The 22,597-nt window shown below is 44.5% G+C and overlaps 1 protein-coding gene across 5 annotated transcripts in view; it reads right to left on the bottom strand.

Moving 5' to 3' along the window:
- LOC135537136 (SH3 and PX domain-containing protein 2A-like) overlaps positions 1-22,597 on the bottom strand; it is a 127,112-nt gene that overhangs the window by 18,687 nt on the left and 85,828 nt on the right. For 4 of the 5 annotated variants that reach the window (XM_064963341.1, XM_064963347.1, XM_064963353.1 and 1 more), the window contains 3 exons: positions 22,490-22,597; positions 5,947-6,060; positions 2,984-3,067 (listed from right to left, as the gene is read on the bottom strand). The exon at positions 22,490-22,597 is cut by the window's right edge and continues 21 nt beyond it. In XM_064963341.1, the coding sequence (XP_064819413.1) occupies positions 2,984-3,067; positions 5,947-6,060; positions 22,490-22,597 (306 nt within the window). The remainder of the gene's footprint in view (positions 1-2,983; positions 3,068-5,946; positions 6,061-22,489) is intronic. The other variant, XM_064963367.1, reaches the window with a different exon arrangement.

Raw genomic sequence — 22,597 nt, 5'->3', positions numbered from 1 at the left:
ATTAAATTTACCTTATACAAAACAATCAATCTTAACATAATCACTAGTTAACTACACATGGTTGATGATATTGCTAGTTTAACTTGCTTGTCCTGCTTTACAAATAATCAATGCGGTGCCTGTTAATTTATCATTGAATCACAGCCTACTTCGCCAAACGGGTGATGATATAACAAGCGCATTCGGAAAAAAAGCACTGTCGTTGCACCAATGTACCTAAACATCAAAGCCTTTCTTAAAATCAATACACAAGTATATTTTTTTAAACCTGCATATTTAGTTAAAAGAAATTAATGTTAACAGGCAATATTAACTAGGGAAATTGTGTCACTTCTCTTGCGTTCAGTGCAAGCAGAGTCAGGGTATATGCAGCAGTTTGGGCCACCTGGCTCATTGCAAACTGTGTGAAGACCATTTCTTCCTAACAAGGACCGTAATTAATTTGCCAGAATTTTACATAATTATGACATAACATTGAAGGTTGCGCAATGTAACAGCAATATTTAGACTTATGGATACCACCTGTTCGATAAAATACGTAACGATTCCGTATTTCACTGAAAGAATAAACTTTTTTTTCCTCTAAATTATAGTTTCCGGATTTTACCATATTAATGACCTAAGGCTTGTATTTGTGTGTTTATTATATTATAATTAAGTCTATGATTTGATGTTTGATAGAGCAGTCTGACTGAGCGGTGGTAGGCAGCAGCAGGCTCGTAAGCATTCATTCAAACAGCACTTTCCTGCATTTGCCAGCAGCTCTTCGCAATGCTTGAAGCACAGTGCTGTTTATGACTTCAAGCCTATCAGCTCCTGAGATTAGGCTGGCAACACTATGGGTGCCTATAACAACATCCAATAGTCAAAGGTATATGAAATACAAATGGTATAGAGAGAAATAGTCCTATAATTCCAATAATAACTACAACCTAAAACTTCTTAACTGGGAATATTGAAGACTCATTTTAAAAGGAACCACCAGCTTTCATATGTTCTCATGTTCTGATGTTCTGAGTTCTGAGGAACTTAAATGTTAGCTTTTTTACATGGCACATATTGCACATATTGCACTTTTACTTTCTTCTTCAACACTATGTTTTTGCATTATTTAAACCAAATTGAACATGTTTCATTATTTATTTGAGACTAATTTGATTTTTATTTATGTATTATATTAAGTTAAAATAAAATATTATTTATAAGTATATATATATAAGTATAAAAATCGGCCGAATAATCGGTATCGCCCTTTTTTGGTCCTCCAATAATCGGTATCGGCGTTTAAAAATAATAATCGGTCGACATCTAGCTCACACACACACAGAAGTGGATCCATCCACTGTTATAGGCTCCTGCCTGTGATTAAAGCCAGGCTTCAGTATGGGCTACTGCCCCACATTCACACTTTCCAACAGCCTATTCCAGCCCGCCCAGTCCTCCTGCTGCTACTCCTCTGAGAGAGCTAGCTACCTAATTGTAACTGCTTCGCTCAGCTCTGGCTGGAGACTATGGTGAAGCTCTGGCAGCCCATATTAGTACATTCACCAAAAGCATCCAAAAGAGCTGGATGTAGTCATCACATGGAAATCGTTGGCTGAGTATTGAACTAGTATTTTTTCTCCCGTGCAGTATAAATAGGACGTGGGGGTTTTCCTGCGCATCTGAATAGGAAAAACGATGACCTATGTTATAGATTAGTAAGACTACAACTAGGAAGTGGAGTTTTTCCTGGTTAGGCCATGTGGTTAAGAAGAACGCCTGGCCCGAAAGTATATAGGTCATCGCAAGCCTGTATAAATTTCCTCAACACAGGTACTAACTCATACCATCTGACACAAGTTCCCCCTGTGTTGGATCAGCTCTGTTGAATCACTTATTCTTATTGTCTCTTTGACTGGTCTGGGATCATAGTTAAGCTATACCAGGTGAGTCACGCCCCATGTATGTTATTGGGAGTCTGGGAAGTTATATGAGTCCCAGGTCAGTTTCAGTAAACAAACAGACAAAAGACAGAGCCAGGTGGGGTGAGTAGGTTAAAACGCATCCTATAACCAGATGGCTGATCTCTCCTGGTCTTATTAGAGGGATGATCAATTATTCTGGCTCTAGGTAGGGGTAGTCCACAGACACAGATCTAGGATCAGCCTCCCCAAATCCTATCTATATCAATGACAGAGAACATCTAACGGACCTTCAATCAACGTATATAGTAACTTCATCCTTCAATATAGTGACTACTTTTTGATCAAATATGGGTAGATGTAGCCTTTTAATAGCCACAGATCTAGGATCAGCTTATCTTCCCCAGATTCCAACCATAACCATTTGAGGATAAATGCAAAGCTGACCTTGGACCAGTTTTGATTAGATACTAGACAATATGAGACATAGGCTCATGTCTGTCTGGGTCCATCAAAGAGAATTCATTATGACTCAACAGCAACTCTCCATTGAGACATATTCCAGTATTGCAGTGGCCAGGGGATCTTGGCAACGTGATACATTCAAGAGTGTGAGAACATATCTTTACCAATAAATGTTCACTAAAAACCCAGTCATTAAAATCGAATGCTTCTGAACCTGGAGGGAGTTGTATAAGTACATAGCACTACACACAGTAATGTTTAGAACAGCTATTAGCCATCAAGGCTGTTACTGTTGTGCTGTCTGAATCAAATACCCCCCATAATCTAATCTGTTTAATGTTAGTAAATGATTCTGCGTAGCAAAATTAAGAAATTTGGTAAATTTAACTCCGGGAACTGAAATCTACAGGAACACCCAATGTGCTGTTTGTGATGTTGGGGGTTAAGCTGGAGTTGTTGTTGGCTGACTGTCATGAGTTTTCTTACGATGAAGGAATGAGTGTGTGTGTGGTTCTGAGAGAGGCCACTTGAGAGTGTCTGTGTGCTTGTGTGTTTGTGTGGGTGTGTGTGTGTGCGTGTGTGTGTGTGTCTGTGTGTGTTGACTGTGTGTTCACCTCGACTCTGCTGGCGGTTCACTATGCCCCCCAAGGTCCATCTGCGGTCCAGTCTCTTCAGATGAGCCTTGCGTCTCTTAGTAACTGATGAAGGGATGGACGGAGAAACCAAAGGAAAACAAAGAAACGTGAACTTAAGAAGCGTATTACAAAATGAACGAAGGCAAAAAGTCGTCGTTAGTTAGTCGGATGGTGAAAACATTACATGGAAAGCCAGCAAATAAATGGTGTCCATTTTAAAGCTATGCATAGTAAATCACATGATTTCTAATAGTGTAGTAGCAAATGGTCTTGCAGAAAGAATTGATACTCATTGTTGTCGTGATAATCACTATCTGTCTTTGGCGTTCACGTGCACATTTCACAGTCAGGCAGCTCAACTTCTTAAAGGGTGTGTATTTCTGGGGACTGAGTTATACTGATATTATAAAGGACGAGTGGAATCACAGATATCCTGAGGACAGTGAGAACTAGGTCATAAACACAGAGATATTTCCTTACGAGAGACAACTGCCCAGAGAAACTATCCTTCACGACGTCTGTCACCGAAAGACCGAAAGAGAACAAGCCCCACATTAAAAGAGGAAGCAATGATCATATAAATAGAATGAATAGAAAGGGTGTCTCCATTCATTACAAATAACCCGGGTTAGCGCTTCCAAGCCTGTTCTATTCATTCAATCTCTATGACAATGATGACATGATGTGTCATAGAAATATAATGTATAGAAGGCGTGTCTCTATTCATTACAAAATGTCAGGGTTAGAGATCCAAGCCCGTCCTATTAATTATATTTCTATAGCAATGATTATGCAGTATCATCCAATCTAGTGTGTCTGGAATATTGAAATCTGTTGGTCTTCAAGGTTCTCACCACAACGTATTCCGTATTCAAGAAGGCCAATCCCCATACATAACGTTCCGTGTATCTGGGACCTTTCAAATGGTCACAGACATGCTACATCTGTGTGGCATAATATCCAACCAGCCCCTAGCATACTGTACACATGGTTTAAGATTGCCCAGCAAACGACATCTGTGTCCAATGTCCCGCTAATAGGTTTTCTAGCAACTGTATAGGAGAAAATAGATAAGAGTAAATCTCCATGTTAGCCTGTTAGGCCTCCGTAACAGCTTGCTAAGTCCTCTGGTAAACTGTTCCTTTCCAGTCACCCTTATAAGCAGGGACCACACTTGCAACACCACTGACTTACAGTGAAGTAAAACAGCCCTATATGATACTGTCCAACTCGTTCCTTTCTGATGACTCGCTGTTATCCTCCCTTCCTTTAACGCATTCCCCAGGGAGACATAAACCAGACTTTCAGAACGGAGGAACGAGTGATGAGGGAGGGCAGAACGAAATTACTGTCATCTCTCCCTTCATAATGGAGGGAAGAGGAGGAGGGAGAAATGGAGGAGTGATGAGAGGAGGACAGAATCAAATGACTCTCATCTCTCTCTCTCTCTCTCTCTCTCTCTCTCTCTCTCTCTCTCTCTCTCCCCCATTGACCTCCTAATTGAAATATCAAATTGGGGACAGCCACAAAGGCCAACGTTATTTCAGGGTAATTCCAATAGACCAGACCTACCAGGCCCTGTCGTCCCTCCTCAGTGAGCTAGCTACAGTCTGCTATTGGTTTATATGACAGCAGACTGGGGCTTAATGAGTATGAGGGGGGGGGGGGGGATAGGGGAGACAGGATAGTTACTAGAGATATGAGACATGCAGTGGTGTGTGAAAACTGAGTAGGCAGGCTCTAATGGGGAAGGTGTTGATAGAGGAGTGTTTTGTGGGATGGGAGGGATGTGCATGTGGGGTGTGTGTCTGCATTTCCTCTCTGCGCGTGTCTGACCCAGATCCCTAGGTATTTCCAGGCTCCAGCCACATGACCGTCTATTTCCTTAAAGGCTGTCACAGACTTTCACTACCAGCCCAGTGTCTCTCTCTCTCTCTCTCTCTCTCTCTCTCTCTCTCTCTGTCTCTGTCTCTGTCTCTGTCTCTGTCTCTCTGTCTCTCTCTCTCTCTCTCTCTCTCTCTCTCTCTCTCTCTCCTCTCTCTCTCCCCCCCTCCCTCCCTCCCTCCCTACCTCCCTCCCTCCCTCTCTCTCCCTCTCTCTCTCTCCCTCTCTCTCTCTCTCTCTCTCTCTCTCTCTCTCTCTCTCTCTCTGTGGAGTGACTGCAGTCTGCATTAAGTGGAGCTGGGGGCCACGGCAGCTGCAGAGGACCTGTCATCACATGCTGGGATGTGGCGTGCCAGTTTACAGTGTAACAGCGCCATGGGCCAGCGCGAGGATCATAAAGCAATGTGTCTTAATGAGGGACATGGAGAGAGCCTTACATACCCTGGTGGCAGTCTATGACACACGAAGCATTACGGCATAATGATCACACTATACCAGGTAATTTCCATGGGTTACTAAAACTGATGGAAAACAGAGGTAATATGACTTTAACGGTGGGGGAGTGTAGGGATGTGTGTATGTCTGTGTGTGTGTATGTCTGTGTGTGTGTCTGTCTGCTTGCCTGGGTGTAACACACAGCTAAGGCGCTACAGTGTCATTCCGAAGCACCAAAGGGAAAGGGAGCTTATTCTCTAGTGATGAAATATGCCTTCCAAACAGTCAGACTAAACACTACTGCAAAAAAAGAGTTCATGACAAAACTCATTGAAAAAGTAGTGAAGGAATTTCCTCTGGTGCCAAAATATCCAGCCTGACGAAAACCCTGTAGTTTGAACAAAGGGCATTTGGCTGGGTTTGTTACAGTGTCTGTTTCCTGCTCTGACCCTGGTCCTCGAGGTTCCTGCTGTCCTAGCACAACTATTAGTTGTCATACCTAAGGCCTTAGTAAGGATTGTAGTGATATTTTTCAGGGAGAATAGCTGGTGTGTGTTACCTAAGGCCTTAGTAACGATGGTAGAGATATTTAGCAGGGAGAATGGCCGGCGTGTGTGTGTTACCTTCTCCTGTCCTGACGGTGCTAAGTTCCAGGTCGTCTCTAGTGCCGTTCTGTGAGTCCAGGTATGTGGCTGGCACCCAACCCTGCTCCTCGGTAGTACTGACAAACCACCAACCTACAACAAAGACACACACACACACACATTAGTTTGTGCAGAGCCACATGGAGACGCACACACATTCTTTATACACTATTTATGACACATAAAGAAAATAGACAGGCACACACACACACACACACACATTTACCAGCCATTCACCCTGCTAAATATCACTACAATCATTACTAAGACCTTAGGCATGACACCTAATAGTTGGGCTTGGACTCCAAACACACTTACACATTTTGATTTACATTCAATAATGTAAATATTCCACCGTTCTAGTTCCTTCATCCGCAGCAGTTTGCGAAGGCTGTAAATTACAATAACTGCTCTACATTCCCAAAGAACTCCAGAATTGATCGGGTGTTAGTGTTTCTCTTGGTCCAGGCTTTCATTTATATCGGCTACATGGGGAGCAGTGAAGTGACGTAACCAGGGAACTTTTCACCTGCTATCATTACAAAACCACCAGACGTTTCAGAGTAGCGCTACTGACTGACCATGGATCAGTTTTTCATTTTAATTCATAATGATTGAGATTATATGGATAGGGAGAACCTGATCCTAGAGCAGCACTCTAGGGTTAGGGTCATGTTTTTTTCATATATGTGCCCGGAGTGCAGAGGAAAATGGACACTTAAGGTTCAAAGAGGTAGAAGTCATCCCTGAACCACAGATCTAGGATCAGATGACCATAAAGGAGTTCTAACCTGAAACCATCAAGAGGATTAAATAAGAGCTGACCCTGTATCAGTGCAATGGTTAAAGATTTACTTAAATTTAGACCCCCAAAAAATCCTAGTCTAGTATTTCGAGAGGTGTTTGTGGGATAATAAATCTTTTTGATTCGAATTGACTCGCCTCTACCTAGACCTGATTGAATGCAAAAACACATGTCGAATCGGGAACCAAACCAAACCGAAACTCACAAAAAGAGAGAGGAAAAGAAGCCAGCGATCCCTCCCTGACAGTTAGCATGTGTCTTTGTGTTTTAGTTCTGCAGCGGTAGCACGAATCCAGATTCTCCGACTGTCTATTCTGTTTACGAAGTTCAGAGGCTGCTTTTCAGTGAACCTCGAAGATCCAGGATAATTTACGACATTCTGCAGCCTGTAACGCACCCAGACGTACGCCATATGCTAACACACACACAGGCCACTACTGACAGATGCACATATGTACACATACACAATAACTCACACGCTCTGACAGTATAAAAGAGAATAGAGCGAGGTAACGGGCACAACTATTTTGTTCCTCTCCAATGGAGTCCAACAATTAAGTCCTCAGCTCTTGACTGTGTTAACCGTCATATGGCGAGGTCCTATAATGTGGTTTGACACACACGCGCGCACACACACACGCACAGACACACACACACAGACACACACACACGCGCACACACACCCACACGCACTCACACACACACACACACACACACACACACACACACACACACACACACACACACACACACACACACACACACACACACACACACACACACACACACACACACACACACACACACACACATACACACACACAGACACACTCACACCGGCATGAGTAAATCAAGTCCTCACACGCCCCATTTTATGTCCCTGCAAGACACGCCAAGTCACATTGGAAAATGAGATCTATTTGACCCATATGGAAAATATGTCTGTGTACAACAGTTTCTTCATCGGAAAAAAATAACATTGGTCATTGGTAGAGTTGCGTAATTCCAGTAACTTCCCAAACTTTCCTTGGTTTTCCATAAATCCAGGTTGGAAGTCACTCATAACACAAGACTACTATAGCGTACACTATGTTTGAAGCTCTGAATGGTCCACCACAGTGTTTGAGGCTTCAACCCATAGGCAAGGTCTAAAAGGCATTGAAGTTCAAAGTAGGTCCCACTGTAGACATCACAGCAGAGTCTGGTGTCTGACAGCACACAGTACAGTGAGTTTGGAAACCTGTCAGAATCGGTTGGCTTCACAAAATGCTAATAACGCTATGAAAATGATGCTATGCAACGCTAACGTTGGACTGACTGTAGAGGCATAGGTTTTCCTCGGTGCCAACGTGAATTTGACATTGCGACATTGATGCTATGCTAATTCATTATTATGCTGCTTTAGGCTAGCTAGATCCTAGACTGAAAATGTGTTTTGATGAATGGCACTCAGCACATATAGCGGTGAGATGAGAGGCAGCACGGTAGGGCCCTCCTTTCTTTAAAAAAAAAAAGTCCTACATTCAACGTGTGAAACAATGGAAGTTGCCCATAGTTTTTGCAAAGAAACTTTATAGATCCAAGTTACAGCAACTGTTCAAAAGGAAATAATCCACAACCCATCCACCTTTATGGAATTCAGCCACAGTTCAGCAAAGAGACAATTCAGGAGCAATTTTCTTCAAAAGGTCACCTGACATGACAAGCAGAGGATATACAGTCTCCTAAATCCCTATGTGACAGGGTCCTGGTGAGCGACTGCCATTATCAGCTGCATGTGTGCGCTGCCACGGCTGTATATCACTGCCTACCTAGTAGGGGCTGATAGAAATAGGTCAGGTCTGTTGGCGTGGAAAGAGTGTGTCTGATTACGCAAACGTGTGTGTTTGTGGGCGCCTGTCTATATAAGGATTCAAAGACATGCCTGCTTGCACTTGTATGTGTATGTACTTGCGTGTGCTGTGAAAAGGCAAATGAGAAAAACTAGTTTAGCCTTGGTCTCTCTCGCTCAGGCTGACAGACACCACATGGCTTTGACAAGGCCCAGCTCCCCTATACATTCAGCTCCCAGGCTGACAGACACCACATGGCTTTGACAAGGCCCAGCTCCCCTATACATTCAGCTCCCGGCTGGCAGACGCCACATGGCTTTGACAAGGCCCAGCTCCCCTATACAATCAGGTCCCAGGCTGACAGACACCACATGGCTTTGACAAGGCCCAGCTCCCCTATACAATCAGCTCCCAGGCTGACAGACACCACATGGCTTTGACAAGGCCCAGCTCCCCTATACATTCAGCTCCCAGGCTGACAGACACCACATGGCTTTGACAAGGCCCAACTCCCTATACATTCAGCTCCCAGGCTGGCAGACGCCACATGGCTTTGACAAGGCCCAGCTCCCCTATACAATCAGCTCCCAGGCTGACAGACACCACATGGCTTTGACAAGGCCCAGCTCCCCTATACATTCAGCTCCCGGCTGGCAGACGCCACATGGCTTTGACAAGGCCCAGCTCCCCTATACATTCAGCTCCCGGCTGGCAGACGCCACATGGCTTTGACAAGGCCCAGCTCCCCTATACAATCAGCTCCCAGGCTGACAGACACCACATGGCTTTGACAAGGCCCAGCTCCCCTATACATTCAGCTCCTGGGCTGACAGACACCACATGGCTTTGACAAGGCCCAGCTCCCCTATACATTCAGCTCCCGGCTGGCAGACGCCACATGGCTTTGACAAGGCCCAGCTCCCCTATACAATCAGCTCCCAGGCTGACAGACACCACATGGCTTTGACAAGGCCCAACTCCCTATACATTCAGCTCCCAGGCTGGCAGACGCCACATGGCTTTGACAAGGCCCAGCTCCCCTATACAATCAGCTCCCAGGCTGACAGACACCACATGGCTTTGACAAGGCCCAGCTCCCCTATACATTCAGCTCCCGGCTGGCAGACGCCACATGGCTTTGACAAGGCCCAGCTCCCCTATACATTCAGCTCCCGGCTGGCAGATGCCACATGGCTTTGACAAGGCCCAGCTCCCCTATACAATCAGCTCCCAGGCTGACAGACACCACATGGCTTTGACAAGGCCCAGCTCCCCTATACATTCAGCTCCCAGGCTGACAGACACCACATGGCTTTGACAAGGCCCAGCTCCCCTATACATTCAGCTCCCGGCTGGCAGACGCCACATGGCTTTGACAAGGCCCAGCTCCCCTATACAATCAGCTCCCAGGCTGACAGACACCACATGGCTTTGACAAGGCCCAGCTCCCCTATACATTCAGCTCCCGGCTGGCAGACGCCACATGGCTTTGACAAGGCCCAGCTCCCCTATACAATCAGCTCCCAGGCTGACAGACACCACATGGCTTTGACAAGGCCCAGCTCCCCTATACATTCAGCTCCTGGGCTGACAGACACCACATGGCTTTGACAAGGCCCAGCTCCCCTATACATTCAGCTCCCGGCTGGCAGACGCCACATGGCTTTGACAAGGCCCAGCTCCCCTATACAATCAGCTCCCAGGCTGACAGACACCACATGGCTTTGACAAGGCCCAGCTCCCCTATACATTCAGCTCCCGGCTGGCAGACGCCACATGGCTTTGACAAGGCCCAGCTCCCCTATACAATCAGGTCCCAGGCTGACAGACACCACATGGCTTTGACAAGGCCCAGCTCCCCTATACAATCAGCTCCCAGGCTGACAGACACCACATGGCTTTGACAAGGCCCAGCTCCCCTATACAATCAGCTCCCAGGCTGACAGACACCACATGGCTTTGACAAGGCCCAGCTCCCCTATACAATCAGCTCCCAGGGTGACAGACACCACATGGCTTTGACAAGGCCCAGTTTGCCTATAAATCCCAGTTCTGGAGAAAGTCAGATGCGGTTAAAGAGCAGAGAAATTAGAAACAGAAAGGCTGCTGGATCTCGTCACACATAAGCAGTTACCAGAGTGGAGAGAGACTGTGGAGGAAGAGAGAGAGAGAGAGACCAGAGAGAGAAAGCGAGGGAACGTTCTCATATGTTCCAACCAACTACTGTCCGTGTGTCAACATTTTCCAGGAAACTCACTCTGTCCAACTGCAATATGGACAGAAGCTGGTTCTTTCTCTTTTCTCATCTTTCTCTTTCAGGACAGTTGTTAGTAGGAAGTTAGTTGGTGTTCCCTCTTTCTGGCCGTGCCATTTAGCTTCCAGACAGACAGATAATAAACCCCGTTTTCCCAGAGAAGAGAGAGGACATCCCCCTTGGTGAAGACTCAAATCAGGGTTTCCCCATTCACACAGTGGAATCCAATTGGCTTGGCGGCGCAATTAGGCTCCAAGAGATGTATCATGGGATTGAGCTGTTTATGTGGTATTGTCTGGTGTTGAACATGTTTGTTGTGTCTTTTCTGTTTGTTGGCGGGATTTGCTGTGTTTTGTGTGTGAAAAATCAATAAAATGTTTAATGTACCCTAGGGTGATCCAGCGGTCCAACAAGTACTAACACTGCAATAACAAGTACTAATACTGTGATAACAAGTACTAAGACTGCAATAACACGCACTAATACTGTAATAACAAGTACTAACACTGTAATAACAAGTACTAACACTGCAATAACAAGTACTAACACTGTAATAACAAGTACTAACACTGCAATAACAAGTACTAATACTGTAATAACAAGTACTAACACTGCAATAACACGTACTAACACTGCAATAACACGTACTAACACTGCAATAACAAGTACTAACACTGCAATAACAAGTACTAACACTGTAATAACAAGTACTAACACTGCAATAACAAGTACTAATACTGTAATATCAAGTACTAACACTGCAATAACACGTACTAACACTGCAATAACACGTACTAACACTGCGATAACAAGTACTAACACTGCGATAACAAGTACTAACACTGCGATAACAAGTACTAACACTGCGATAAGAAGTACTAACACTGCAATAACAAGAACTAATGCTGCGATAAGAACTGCGATAAGAAGTACTAACACTGCAATAACAAGTACTAACACTGCAATACCAAATACTAACACTGTAATAACAAGTACTAACACTGCAATAACAAGTACTAACGCTGCAATAAGAACTGCGATAAGAAGTACTAACACTGCAATAACAAGTACTAACACTGCAATACCAAATACTAACACTGCAATAACAAGTACTAACACTGCAATAACAAGTACTAACACTGCGATAACAAGTACTAAAACTGCAATATCAAGTACTAACACTGTGATTACAAGCACTAACACTGCAATAACAAGTACTAACACTGCGATAACACGTACTAACACTGCGATTACAAGTACTAACACTGCGATAACAAGTACTAACACTGCGATTACAAGTACTAACACTGCGATAACAAGTACTAACACTGTGATTACAAGTACTAACACAGCGATAACAAGTACTAACACTGCGATTACAAGTACTAACACTGCGATTACAAGTACTAACACTGCTAGCATGGGTTCTAATCTGAGCCACCACTTTAGCAATCCCTCTCCTGCTATAAACTTCTTTCTATCTATCCTGTCCAATAAACACAGAAAATATGAAAGTAGTGGGACGGCCACACCACCTAAACTATGAGCTAATCTTAACACGCTACAAGAGCTTCTCTTGGAAGCATACATGTCTTGTTTGATTACAGTGGCTAACATTACCATATTACATCAACTATGAATGTAATAACCATTGCTGACAGTCAGTTATTTTAAATGCCTATATGTTCTAAAATAGCTATATATCTTGCTTGACCGTACTGTATGTGTATGGAATACATTACAGTGCCGGTGGACGAGAGAGAGATTAAAGGGTCAGTCTGGGATTCAAACAACAACAAATTGACCATGTTTTCCTCAAAAGGTTATGAATCATAGAACATGGAAAATGTGGTGTAACAAATGTCAGTCTCCAGCAGGGGTGGGACGCGGGTAGGGGGCAGGGCAGTAAAGGGGGTTGGGGGCAGCTGTAAAAATGAAACAGGCTAAAACAAGACATATAAAAGGTGGGTCGTCTAATGAACTACATATTGACCACCATCTGAACATACAGTAGAGTAGAAAGCAAAAGGGAAGGGCTGCTGTTTCAACAGGTTTAAGTCATCATGGCAGTGTTATTGGTTGCAGGGACGTGTGTGTGTGTGTGTGTGTGTGTGTGTGTGTGTGTGTGTGTGTGTGTGTGTGTGTGTGTGTGTGTGTGTGTGTGTGTGTGTGTGTGTGTGTGTGTGTGTGTGTGTGTGTTATAGACTAGAAACCATGCTTAGGCTGAGTTCAGTCGACCTCAAACAACGCAGTAAAAAGACATTTAGAGGAATACTCTCACGAGTGCTCATTTCCTGACTAAGTACGATCCTTTTATTGTACAGGTGCCTTGTCAAAACTAAATCAGACCACTTTTTAGGCAGCCTTTGACTACAATAAACACTAGATTCTGGGTCCGGGTTGTGTCCCGTTTGCTCTACTTCATCAGATTCATGATGTGGAACTAAAGAGAACTATCTTAAAAGGTCTAGCGACAGGTGTAAATCCTTCTTAACATTGACAGTACTCATGCTGGTTCAACCCAGACAGTAATAAGTAGTCTAATTGCAGTTCCACTGTGTTGTGCTTTGGTAGAACATAGGTTGGGTTTAGCAGAGTGCAGTGCTTTCTCCCTTTTTCCCTCTGTCTCCATCTCCCCCTTTTGCTCAGTGAGAATAAGGTCACATGGAAAACAAATGTTACAGTAATTCTGCAGAACATACTAATCATTGGCTGGTAAACGCCTAGTAGGGAGAGAAAGATGGAGATAGAGAGAGTGGGTGACCGAGAGAGAGGAGAGAGATACAGAGACAGAGAGAAAGAGAGAGCAGATGTTTGGCCAGGGCTTCAAAGCAGGGAGTATTCCACACATTTCCCCGTCCAAAACCACCACAGAATCTATCCGTTCACTCTCTTCACTTGGATTGATGGAACGGAGAAACGGGACCATCAAGACGTTTCGTCAACGACACTTATTTCAAACGCGACGCGATTGTGTTACTCATCTCATTGCTTTGCCACAAGGAACAACAGATCTGATGTGTGATACGAGCTCTGAGTTGGATGCGGCTGAGCCCGAGTCAGGAAGGCAGAATATTGAATTGAACCACAACGTGCGCTTTCTGCAGAGTAAGCAGAACTAAGGGACACAGAAAGCTGCTTAAAATAGAACCAGAACAATTACGGCGGTTCGGGAGGCCTAAAAACGAGACTGGAGAATCAGGCCTGGAAGGCAGAGACTATTCTCATCCTTCTATCTAATCACACAAACCCTGTGTGTGAGCAAGATACCATATAGGTTGCAATCAAATCTGAAGCTAATACAGAACGAGATTATTAACATATTATATATATATATATATATATATATATTGCATTTTACCACCTCTTTCTCCCCAAATGCGTGATATCCAATTGCGATCCAACTACGATCTTGTCTCGTCGCTGCAACTCCCCAACGGGCTTGGGAGAGGTCGAAGGTCGAGTCAGGTGTCCTCCGAAACATGACCCACCAAACCGCGCTTCTTTACACCTGCCCACTTAACCCGGAAGCCAGCCGCACCACCGTTCAACTGACGACGAAGTCAGCCTGCAGGCGCCCGGCCCTCCACAAGGAGTCGCTAAAGCGCGATGAGCCAAGTAAAGCCCCCCAGGCCAAACCCTCCACTAACCTGGACGACGCTGGTCCAATCGTGCGCAGCCCTATGGGACTCCCGGTCACGACCGGTTGTGACACAGCCTGGGATCGAACCCGGATCTGTAGTGATGCCTCAACACTGTGATGCAATGCCTTAGATGGCTGTGCCACTCGGGCGGCCTGAACGAGATGATTTAATTAGGGAAATTGAAATGAAATCCCATCAACTCTAGAAGTCAATACAGTATATGATGTGATAAATGCCTAGTTAGGCCTCAGGGATATGATTTTGTTGGATAGGATCAAACGAAGAACAGACAAAATCCCTCTAATGACATCAGAGTCTTTTAAATAACAAGTTCCTTTCAACACATTTTCGTTCCCTTTGTGTGAACTTTGTTTGAAAAGATGGTGTAGCGGATTGGCAATGTAAAGAGACATAAAACGTATAAAAATCACCCAAGACGGGATACATCAAAGCATCATCTGATCAGTTCTAACTGAGGGGGAAGTTATGAGGACATCCGAATCATCAAGCTGGTTGGTTCCTTCCTAGTTTATTTCGAGGCCCCAAATCTTTATTGACAATGTCTAATGGGACGGGAGACAGAGGAACTCACATCCCATGGTGGAGATTGTGTTACCTTGCTTTTAAGTTTTCGTAAAACATAAAACATGGGGGTTTGGTTACTGTTAGCTGTGTCACAAGTTTAAGGGGATAGCGTGGTGGAAGGAAGTTCATTAGACCGTGTTGACTAAATATCATGCTCAGCATGCCTGGGCTACGTCCCCAGGCCTTGAACTTGAACCGCCGTGTGTGTGTAGGGGGGTTTGGGTTACGGGTAAAGGTTAGGGTTATGGTAAGGGTTAGGTTAAGGAAAATAGGATTTTGACTTTAGAAATATTAGTTCCCACGAGGATAGAAGAACATAACGTGTGCGTGTGTGTGTGTGTGTGTGTGTGTGTGTGTGTGTGTGTGTGTGTGTGTGTGTGTGTGTGTGTGTGTGTGTGTGTGTGTGTGTGTGTGTGTGTGTGTGTGTGTGCGTGCGTGCGTGCGTGCGTGCGTGCGTGCGTGCGTGTGTGTGAGAGAGAGAGAGAGAGAGAGAGAGAGACCCAACTCAAAGCTTCCTTCCAGCCCTGTGTCATGCTTATTGATACTGGCTGGCCATTTCAAAGCATGGGAGGTACAGCTAACACTAAGCTAGCTTTAGCCATGCATATCACCTCACTAAACATGCTAATGGCAACAAGCTCTATTTTTAAACCTGTAGGTGAGTCTTTTGGCTAGCTATAGCCTTTCATGTGACCCTATCTATACAGTAGATTTTAAAGGGCTTAAAGGTAACCTCTCTGATGAGTCGATTGACGTAGATTAGCAACTCTTGTGCCTCTTGGTGAGACGTTACGCTACGGGTAGCATGTATAGGATGACTAACAGCCTGCTACGCTATCTGTTGGCTTATAAGTATGACTTCCTGATTGAAGCTGGCTAGCCATTTTTACAGCCTGACCAGGACATCCTTTAAGCTAACCTAAGCTAAACTCTCTAGCGCTAAACGCTCTTTGGTTGAAGCCGTCTCTCTGATTTTAATGCCTAGAGTTGTGGCAGCACAACTTTTAAAGGAAGAACCACTGTATAGGTATAGGCTATGTGAGACTACAGATATAGGATCTTAATTTGAGCCAGTTTGCTACAGCAGGAAAATAATCATGCAGCAACAGGAAATTCGAATTATTATGTGGATAATATAATAAATTGACATTTTTGACGGTGTTGATACATTTTTCGCCAGGGAAAATCGAGTCTGAAATGTGAAAGTGGAAATTACAAACTTCAGAAGCCTTTTCAAAACTCAAATGCAATACAAGGTTCTGTATGGAAAGTTCTCCTTCAACAGAGTGATCAAATTCATATCCTACATCTGTATGGCCTCTCGTGTGTGAGGACTGTTTTTTATTTTTTAACCTTTATTTAACTAGGCAAGTCAGTTAAGAACAAATTCTTATTTTCAATGACGGCCTAGGAACAGTGGGTTAACTGCCTGTTCAGGGGCAGAACGACAGATTTGCAACCTTCCGGTTACTAGTCCAACTCTCTAACCACTAGGCTACCCTGCCGCCCCTGTCTTTAGCAGCCCCCTGGCAAAGATTCTGACAGTTTACAACCTTATCGGCGTGACTGAAGTCAGAAGAGCAGGCTAGGCTGTCCGTTTCAAATGTGAGGTGAGACTAGCGCTAAGCTGGCTGTAGCCTGAGTGATGGAGTGTAAGATTTGACACAAATGGTGTTCCTCCCTCTGTAAAACTTGGCCCAGTGCTTTCCCCTACTAAAGCTGATCTACACAAGGCCCCAGGCCAAGGCAAACAACACCCACTGACCAGCCCAGCCCAAACTCAGTCAAAACTGGGTAGATTTCAGGAAAGAATATGTGGGTTAGTGGGGGCTATGCCAACCTAACTTACACCCCTGTGGACACAGCAGACAGTGAGAGAGGGGAGGTAGGGGTGGTGTGTGTGTGCGTTTGAGCCTGTGTGTGTTTATGCGTGCGTGTTTGCCTGTGCATACATAATTTCACACATGTATGTGAGTATGTGACTATGTGTGTAAATGTGTGTTTAGGCGGGTTTTGCACGGTAAGCGTGCCTAAGCTCTTTAGGACTATGGTGACAAATTCCCCCTTCAACCTGGCAAAGATCGCATAGAGAGAGAGAGAGAGAGAGAGAGGCGAGGGGCAAATGTCTTCTCCGGCTGGGCTTGTGGGCTGAGGGAGCGGCACAGTAACTCAGAGGGATCTTGTTTGCTGCATAGCATCACAGTCCTCCTGCAAGATCCATTAGGCCGGGGTAAGGACACAGAAAATAGGGGAATTTTCCATATTCAGCCACAGTATGGAGCCACAGAATGGAGGCCCGGTTGCATTGATTAACCAGTCATTTTCGTGCAACTATGGTATCAGAACTCTAACAGAGCCAAAACTGAACAAATAAAGACCGACCTACCAGTCTTCAAAGACTATTCCATATAATATGCATTTGATACCATGGTATCAATATCAACACCATATCATCAATATCATGGTGATAACAACTTTGCAGGAAGCACAATAAACTGATTGCTCCATATAACTTCTGGTCACACATGCAAGTGATGTTTTTCCCATCTGGGGCCTCTTCCCTCCAGACTGTCTGTGATTTCCCATGTCCAAGGACTGACCGGTAGTGGGAGAAAACCAGGACACTGGCCCATACATAGCCTCCACTCCTCCTTTTCTCCTCCTCTTTCCCCCTTTTCAAGAGGATTCTGGCGTGTCCACCTCCTTGCCCTCCCATAAATCTCTCTTTACTAGATAGTAGCTCGTAAATCTCCGGACAGACAGTCAGACACAAATCTCACAGCCAAAACTCATGACATCAGCACACACACACACCCCATATACACACACACGCGCACACACACACTGTACAGTCTCACGTGGTGATACTGGTGCCTTGTTGACACTATATACAGTGAAACAGCTGCCTGTGGAACTGGAGCGTACGCGGCTGCTAGCTTCTCGCAGTAGGGGTAGGGTATGACAACAACATCCGACTCGGGATTAGGAACCCGCGACTATCGAGGTAAACAGTGCGTGAAGCGGGGAAAACGGATGCTGCAGTAAAGTGGTTTTACTGCGGTGGATGTTTTTTTTCCATTGGCTGTTGCTTGACCCGAACCACTCCTAACTGCATATGATATACTGCTTAGAGATTGTGTGGAGAGGAGAAGAAAAGCACAGAGTCTGGATGAGATTGGTAGAAGCTAACTTAAAAGCATAGGTTGTCATAATGCCGAGATGCATGGGGTGAGGAGCATTAAAGCGACATTAAAACAACATTAAAGAAATAGGGGGTTTTGGTAAATTGGGAGGTTGCAGTGTGAAATTACCGCCTGTGTTTCTGAGATCAAAATGTGGAAGGACATAAAAACCAAGCAGAGCTTGTGGAGACTCCAAGGTTGCAATAGAGCGCTGAAAGGGGGAGAGTGGTCTCTGGGATACACAAGGCACTAGGACTTGCATGGCCTGCCAATGATGTCATCGTAGGTCGTTGCTCGAGTTCTTTGGCCTCGTGGTGGAGAGATATGGAGACGTTTGAGCATGTTTACAGTAACCTTCAACTCCAATGACGGTCATTATATACAGCTTGTTTCCTTAAGGATGATATTTTGTTTGTTTTTCTTGCACTTTTGTACTGAAACTGTCTGAGATTTTATGGTTCTTTTTCAGGCTTAGTCTATGCGCTAGTTTGAGTATATGAGCGTTCAGCTCCGGTGACAGCACAGCTTGTTTTCTTATTTGTTTTTATGTTTTTACATTGAAACTGTCCCGAGTACTGAATATTTATGGATCTTGTCCTAGTTTAGTTTTAATGTGCCCGATCGTGGGGGTATTTGGGGTTTCCAATGCAGTGTGTCAGTGGCACCAATAATTTGATAATTATGGCGTGGTTTTGGCATACGCACAGGAAATTAGCTTTTGAAAATTCATTAAACAAAACATATAATGACTCTCACACTTGCCTCTGACTCTTACAAAATCTCTGGGAATCGAAGCCTCATCAAGTCACATATCTCTCAAAGCATAACTCAACGCAGCTTAAAAGTTGACAGTACGAAACCTCACAAAAGAGACTGAAAAAATATTGCATTTCACATTTACATTGGAGTCATTTAGCAGACAATCTTTGCTAAGGGGACTTTGGACGACCAGTTCATTTAACGAAGATTAGTTAAAACAAAAACATCTCACATTCATTGCGGTACTGATGTCACGCCCTGACCACAGAGAGACCTTTGTTCTCCATGGTGTAGTAGGTCAGGTCGTGAATAGGGGTGATCTAGTATATCTATTTCTACATTGGTGCTAATGTGGTTCTCAATTAGAGGCTGCTGTTTATCGTTGCCTCTGATTGGGGATCATATTTAGGTAGCTATTTCCCCACCTGTGTTTTGTGGTATATTGATCAACATCCGCTGGCCGTGGAAGAACGTGACAACTGCACTTCGCAGCGTTCACATTTTCGGATGAGATTAGGTTTCCTCTTAGTCATGTATGACATTGCAATACATTGAATTCACAAAAGAAGATCTACACCAAAAACATCTACACCTCTATTGGACGGAACTGCCGTTTTGGCTGTTGTCCTGACAATGAACGGAATGGGATATACAGCAAAAAGCTGTTGGAACAGCCCGATGTCAAAAACACATGGGGCTGAAAGAGTGGGGAGAGAGAGAGAGAGAGATAGAGAGACAGAGAGAGAGACAGAGAGAGAGAGACAGAGGGAGAGAGAGAGAGAGAGAGAGAGAGAGAGAGAGACAGAGAGAGAGATAGAGAGACAGAGAGAGAGATAGAGAGACAGAGAGAGAGATAGAGAGAGAGACAGAGGGAGAGAGAGAGAGACACACAGAGAGAGAGAGAGAGAGAGAGAGAGAGAGAGAGAGAGAGGGAGAGAGAGAGAGACACAGAGAGAGAGAGAGAGAGACAGAGAGAGAGAGACAGAGAGAGAGAGAGACAGAGAGACAGAGAGACAGAGAGAGAGAGAGAGAGAGAGAGACAGACAGAGAGACAGAGAGAGAGAGAGAGAGAGATAGAGAGACAGAGAGAGAGATAGAGAGACAGAGAGAGAGAGAGACAGGGAGAGAGAGAGAGAGAGAGAGAGAGAGAGAGAGAGAGAGAGAGAGAGAGAGAGAGAGAGAGAGAGAGAGAGAGAGAGGGAGAGAGAATATCCTCCGTGTACAACGTAGAACACCAAATAATGCATGCAGAGCAGAATTAGGCCGATACCCACTAATTATCAAAATCCAGAAAAGAGCTGTTAAATTCTATAACCACCTAAAAGGAAGCGATTCCCAAACCTTCCACAACAAAGCCATCACCTACAGAGAGATGAACCTGGAGAAGAGTCCCCTAAGCAAGCTGGTCCTGGGGCTCTGTTCACAAACACACCCTACAGAGCCCCATGACAGCAGCACAATTAGACCCAACCAAATCATGAGAAAACAAAAAGATAATTACTTGACACATTGGAAAGAATTATAACAAAAAAACAGAGCAAACTAGAATGCTATTTGGCCCTACACAGAGAGTACACAGCGGCAGAATACCTGACCACTGTGACTGACCCAAAATTAAGGAAAGCTTTGACTATGTACAGACTCAGCGAGCATAGCCTTGCTATTGAGAAAGGCCGCCGTAGGCAGACATGGCTCTCAAGAGAAGACAGGCTATGTGCTCACTGCCCACAAAATGAGGTGGAAACTGAGCTGCACTTCCTAACCTCCTGCCCAATGTATGACCATATTAGAGAGACATATTTCCCTCAGATTACACAGATCCACAAAGAATTCGAAAACAAATCCAATTTTGAAAAACTCCCATATCTACTGGGTGAAATTCCACAGTGTGCCATCACAGCAGCAAGATTTGTGACCTGTTGCCACGAGAAAAGGGCAACCAGTGAAGAACAAACACCATTGTAAATACAACCCATATCTATGCTTATTTATTTTATCTTGTGTCCTTTACCATTTGTACATTGTAAAAACACTGTATATATATATATATATATATATATATATATATAATATGACATTTGTAATGTCTTTATTGTTTTGAAATTTCTGTATGTGTGATGTCTACTGTTAATTTTTATTGTTTACCTTACTTGCTTTGGCAATGTTAACACATGTTTCCCATGCCAATAAAGCCCCTTGAATTGAATTGAATTGAGAGAGATAGAGAGCACCACAAGGGGAACGTCAACCGTTGAAGGACAGTGGGTGGCTGGGTTGACTGTAAAAACTAAAGAGATTCGTTAACTTGCATAACGACTCAAAGATGTGCTAAAGACGCTGTGAGAAAACACCTCACACACACACACACACACAGACACACACACACACACACACACACACACACACACACACACACACACACACACACACACACACACACACAAACACATATACACACACACACAAACATACACACACACACCAATATTTGAAAGGAAGATGTGTGTGGATGTATCAATCACTGCCAACGGGTTTTCTGCTGTTGGTAGACTGTTAGGCCGTTGTGGTTGTTAATCTTGATTTGCGCAAGCTGTCAAAGTCTTGTTACCATGGCAAGTTAGAATCCAGCTCTCGTGTTGCTCAATCGAGTTTGGATCGATGAAAACAAAACATAAGGGCAACATACTCACATTGACTTTTCCCTCAACCGACTGTATTCAGGTTTTATACATAGCAAACTGTTACTATTGTACACGACAAACATCTTGCTGTGGTTCAACAACTCATCTGCCATGTCCTTGTTTTTTGATAACATTGTGAAGTACAATGAAATTGGATGAAAACACAAGGGTGACAATAGTACACGCAGCCAGTTATCCCAAGGCTCCCAAATAACAACAGCCTCCCTGGCTCTTTCTCCTGTCAAAACTTTCCGCGTTGACCTTTGCCTTTCCAAGATGGTCCTCGTAACACATCTCACTCTCCACTAAAGTAAAGTGGACTGTTAATTAGAAGTCTACATTCCTGATGCACAAGGCAACAGATTGGGCAAACGCTGCCACATGCACACACACAAACACACACACACACACACACCTTAACACAAACCCAAGCACGTAAGCACAGACAAACACACACACACACCGGCCTGCTGACCAAACGGCAAGCCTCCAGGTTTAGCCAAGCCCCAGTTAGAAGACAGAGAGAACGCTTAAGGGAGAGACGGAGGTAGAGAGGGAGGAAGGGGAGAAAAGGGGGGAATCTTGAGGACAAAGAGGGGCAGAGGGAAGGAGACAGAACACGGAGTGACACCATGTGAGGAAAGGAGGGACGAGGTGCTGACTTTGCATCAGTTGGTTTGTGCGTGTGTATGTGTGTGTGTGTGTGTGTGTCTGTTTGTGAGAGAGAAGGATAAGTCAAATACAACACAAAGCAGCACATACAGTAAACACATTACTCACCGCTCTCGCTCTTCTCGATCACGTCCACCGTCTCCCCAGCCTGCAGGCTGATCTCAGAGTTCTCCTGCCTCTCGTAGTTGGCCACCACCACGTACTGCTCCAGCACCA

This window comes from Oncorhynchus masou, chromosome 5 (genome assembly GCF_036934945.1).
Source record: "Oncorhynchus masou masou isolate Uvic2021 chromosome 5, UVic_Omas_1.1, whole genome shotgun sequence".
Lineage (NCBI taxonomy): Eukaryota > Metazoa > Chordata > Actinopteri > Salmoniformes > Salmonidae > Oncorhynchus > Oncorhynchus masou.
This window is presented reverse-complemented; position numbering and strand designations above follow the sequence as displayed.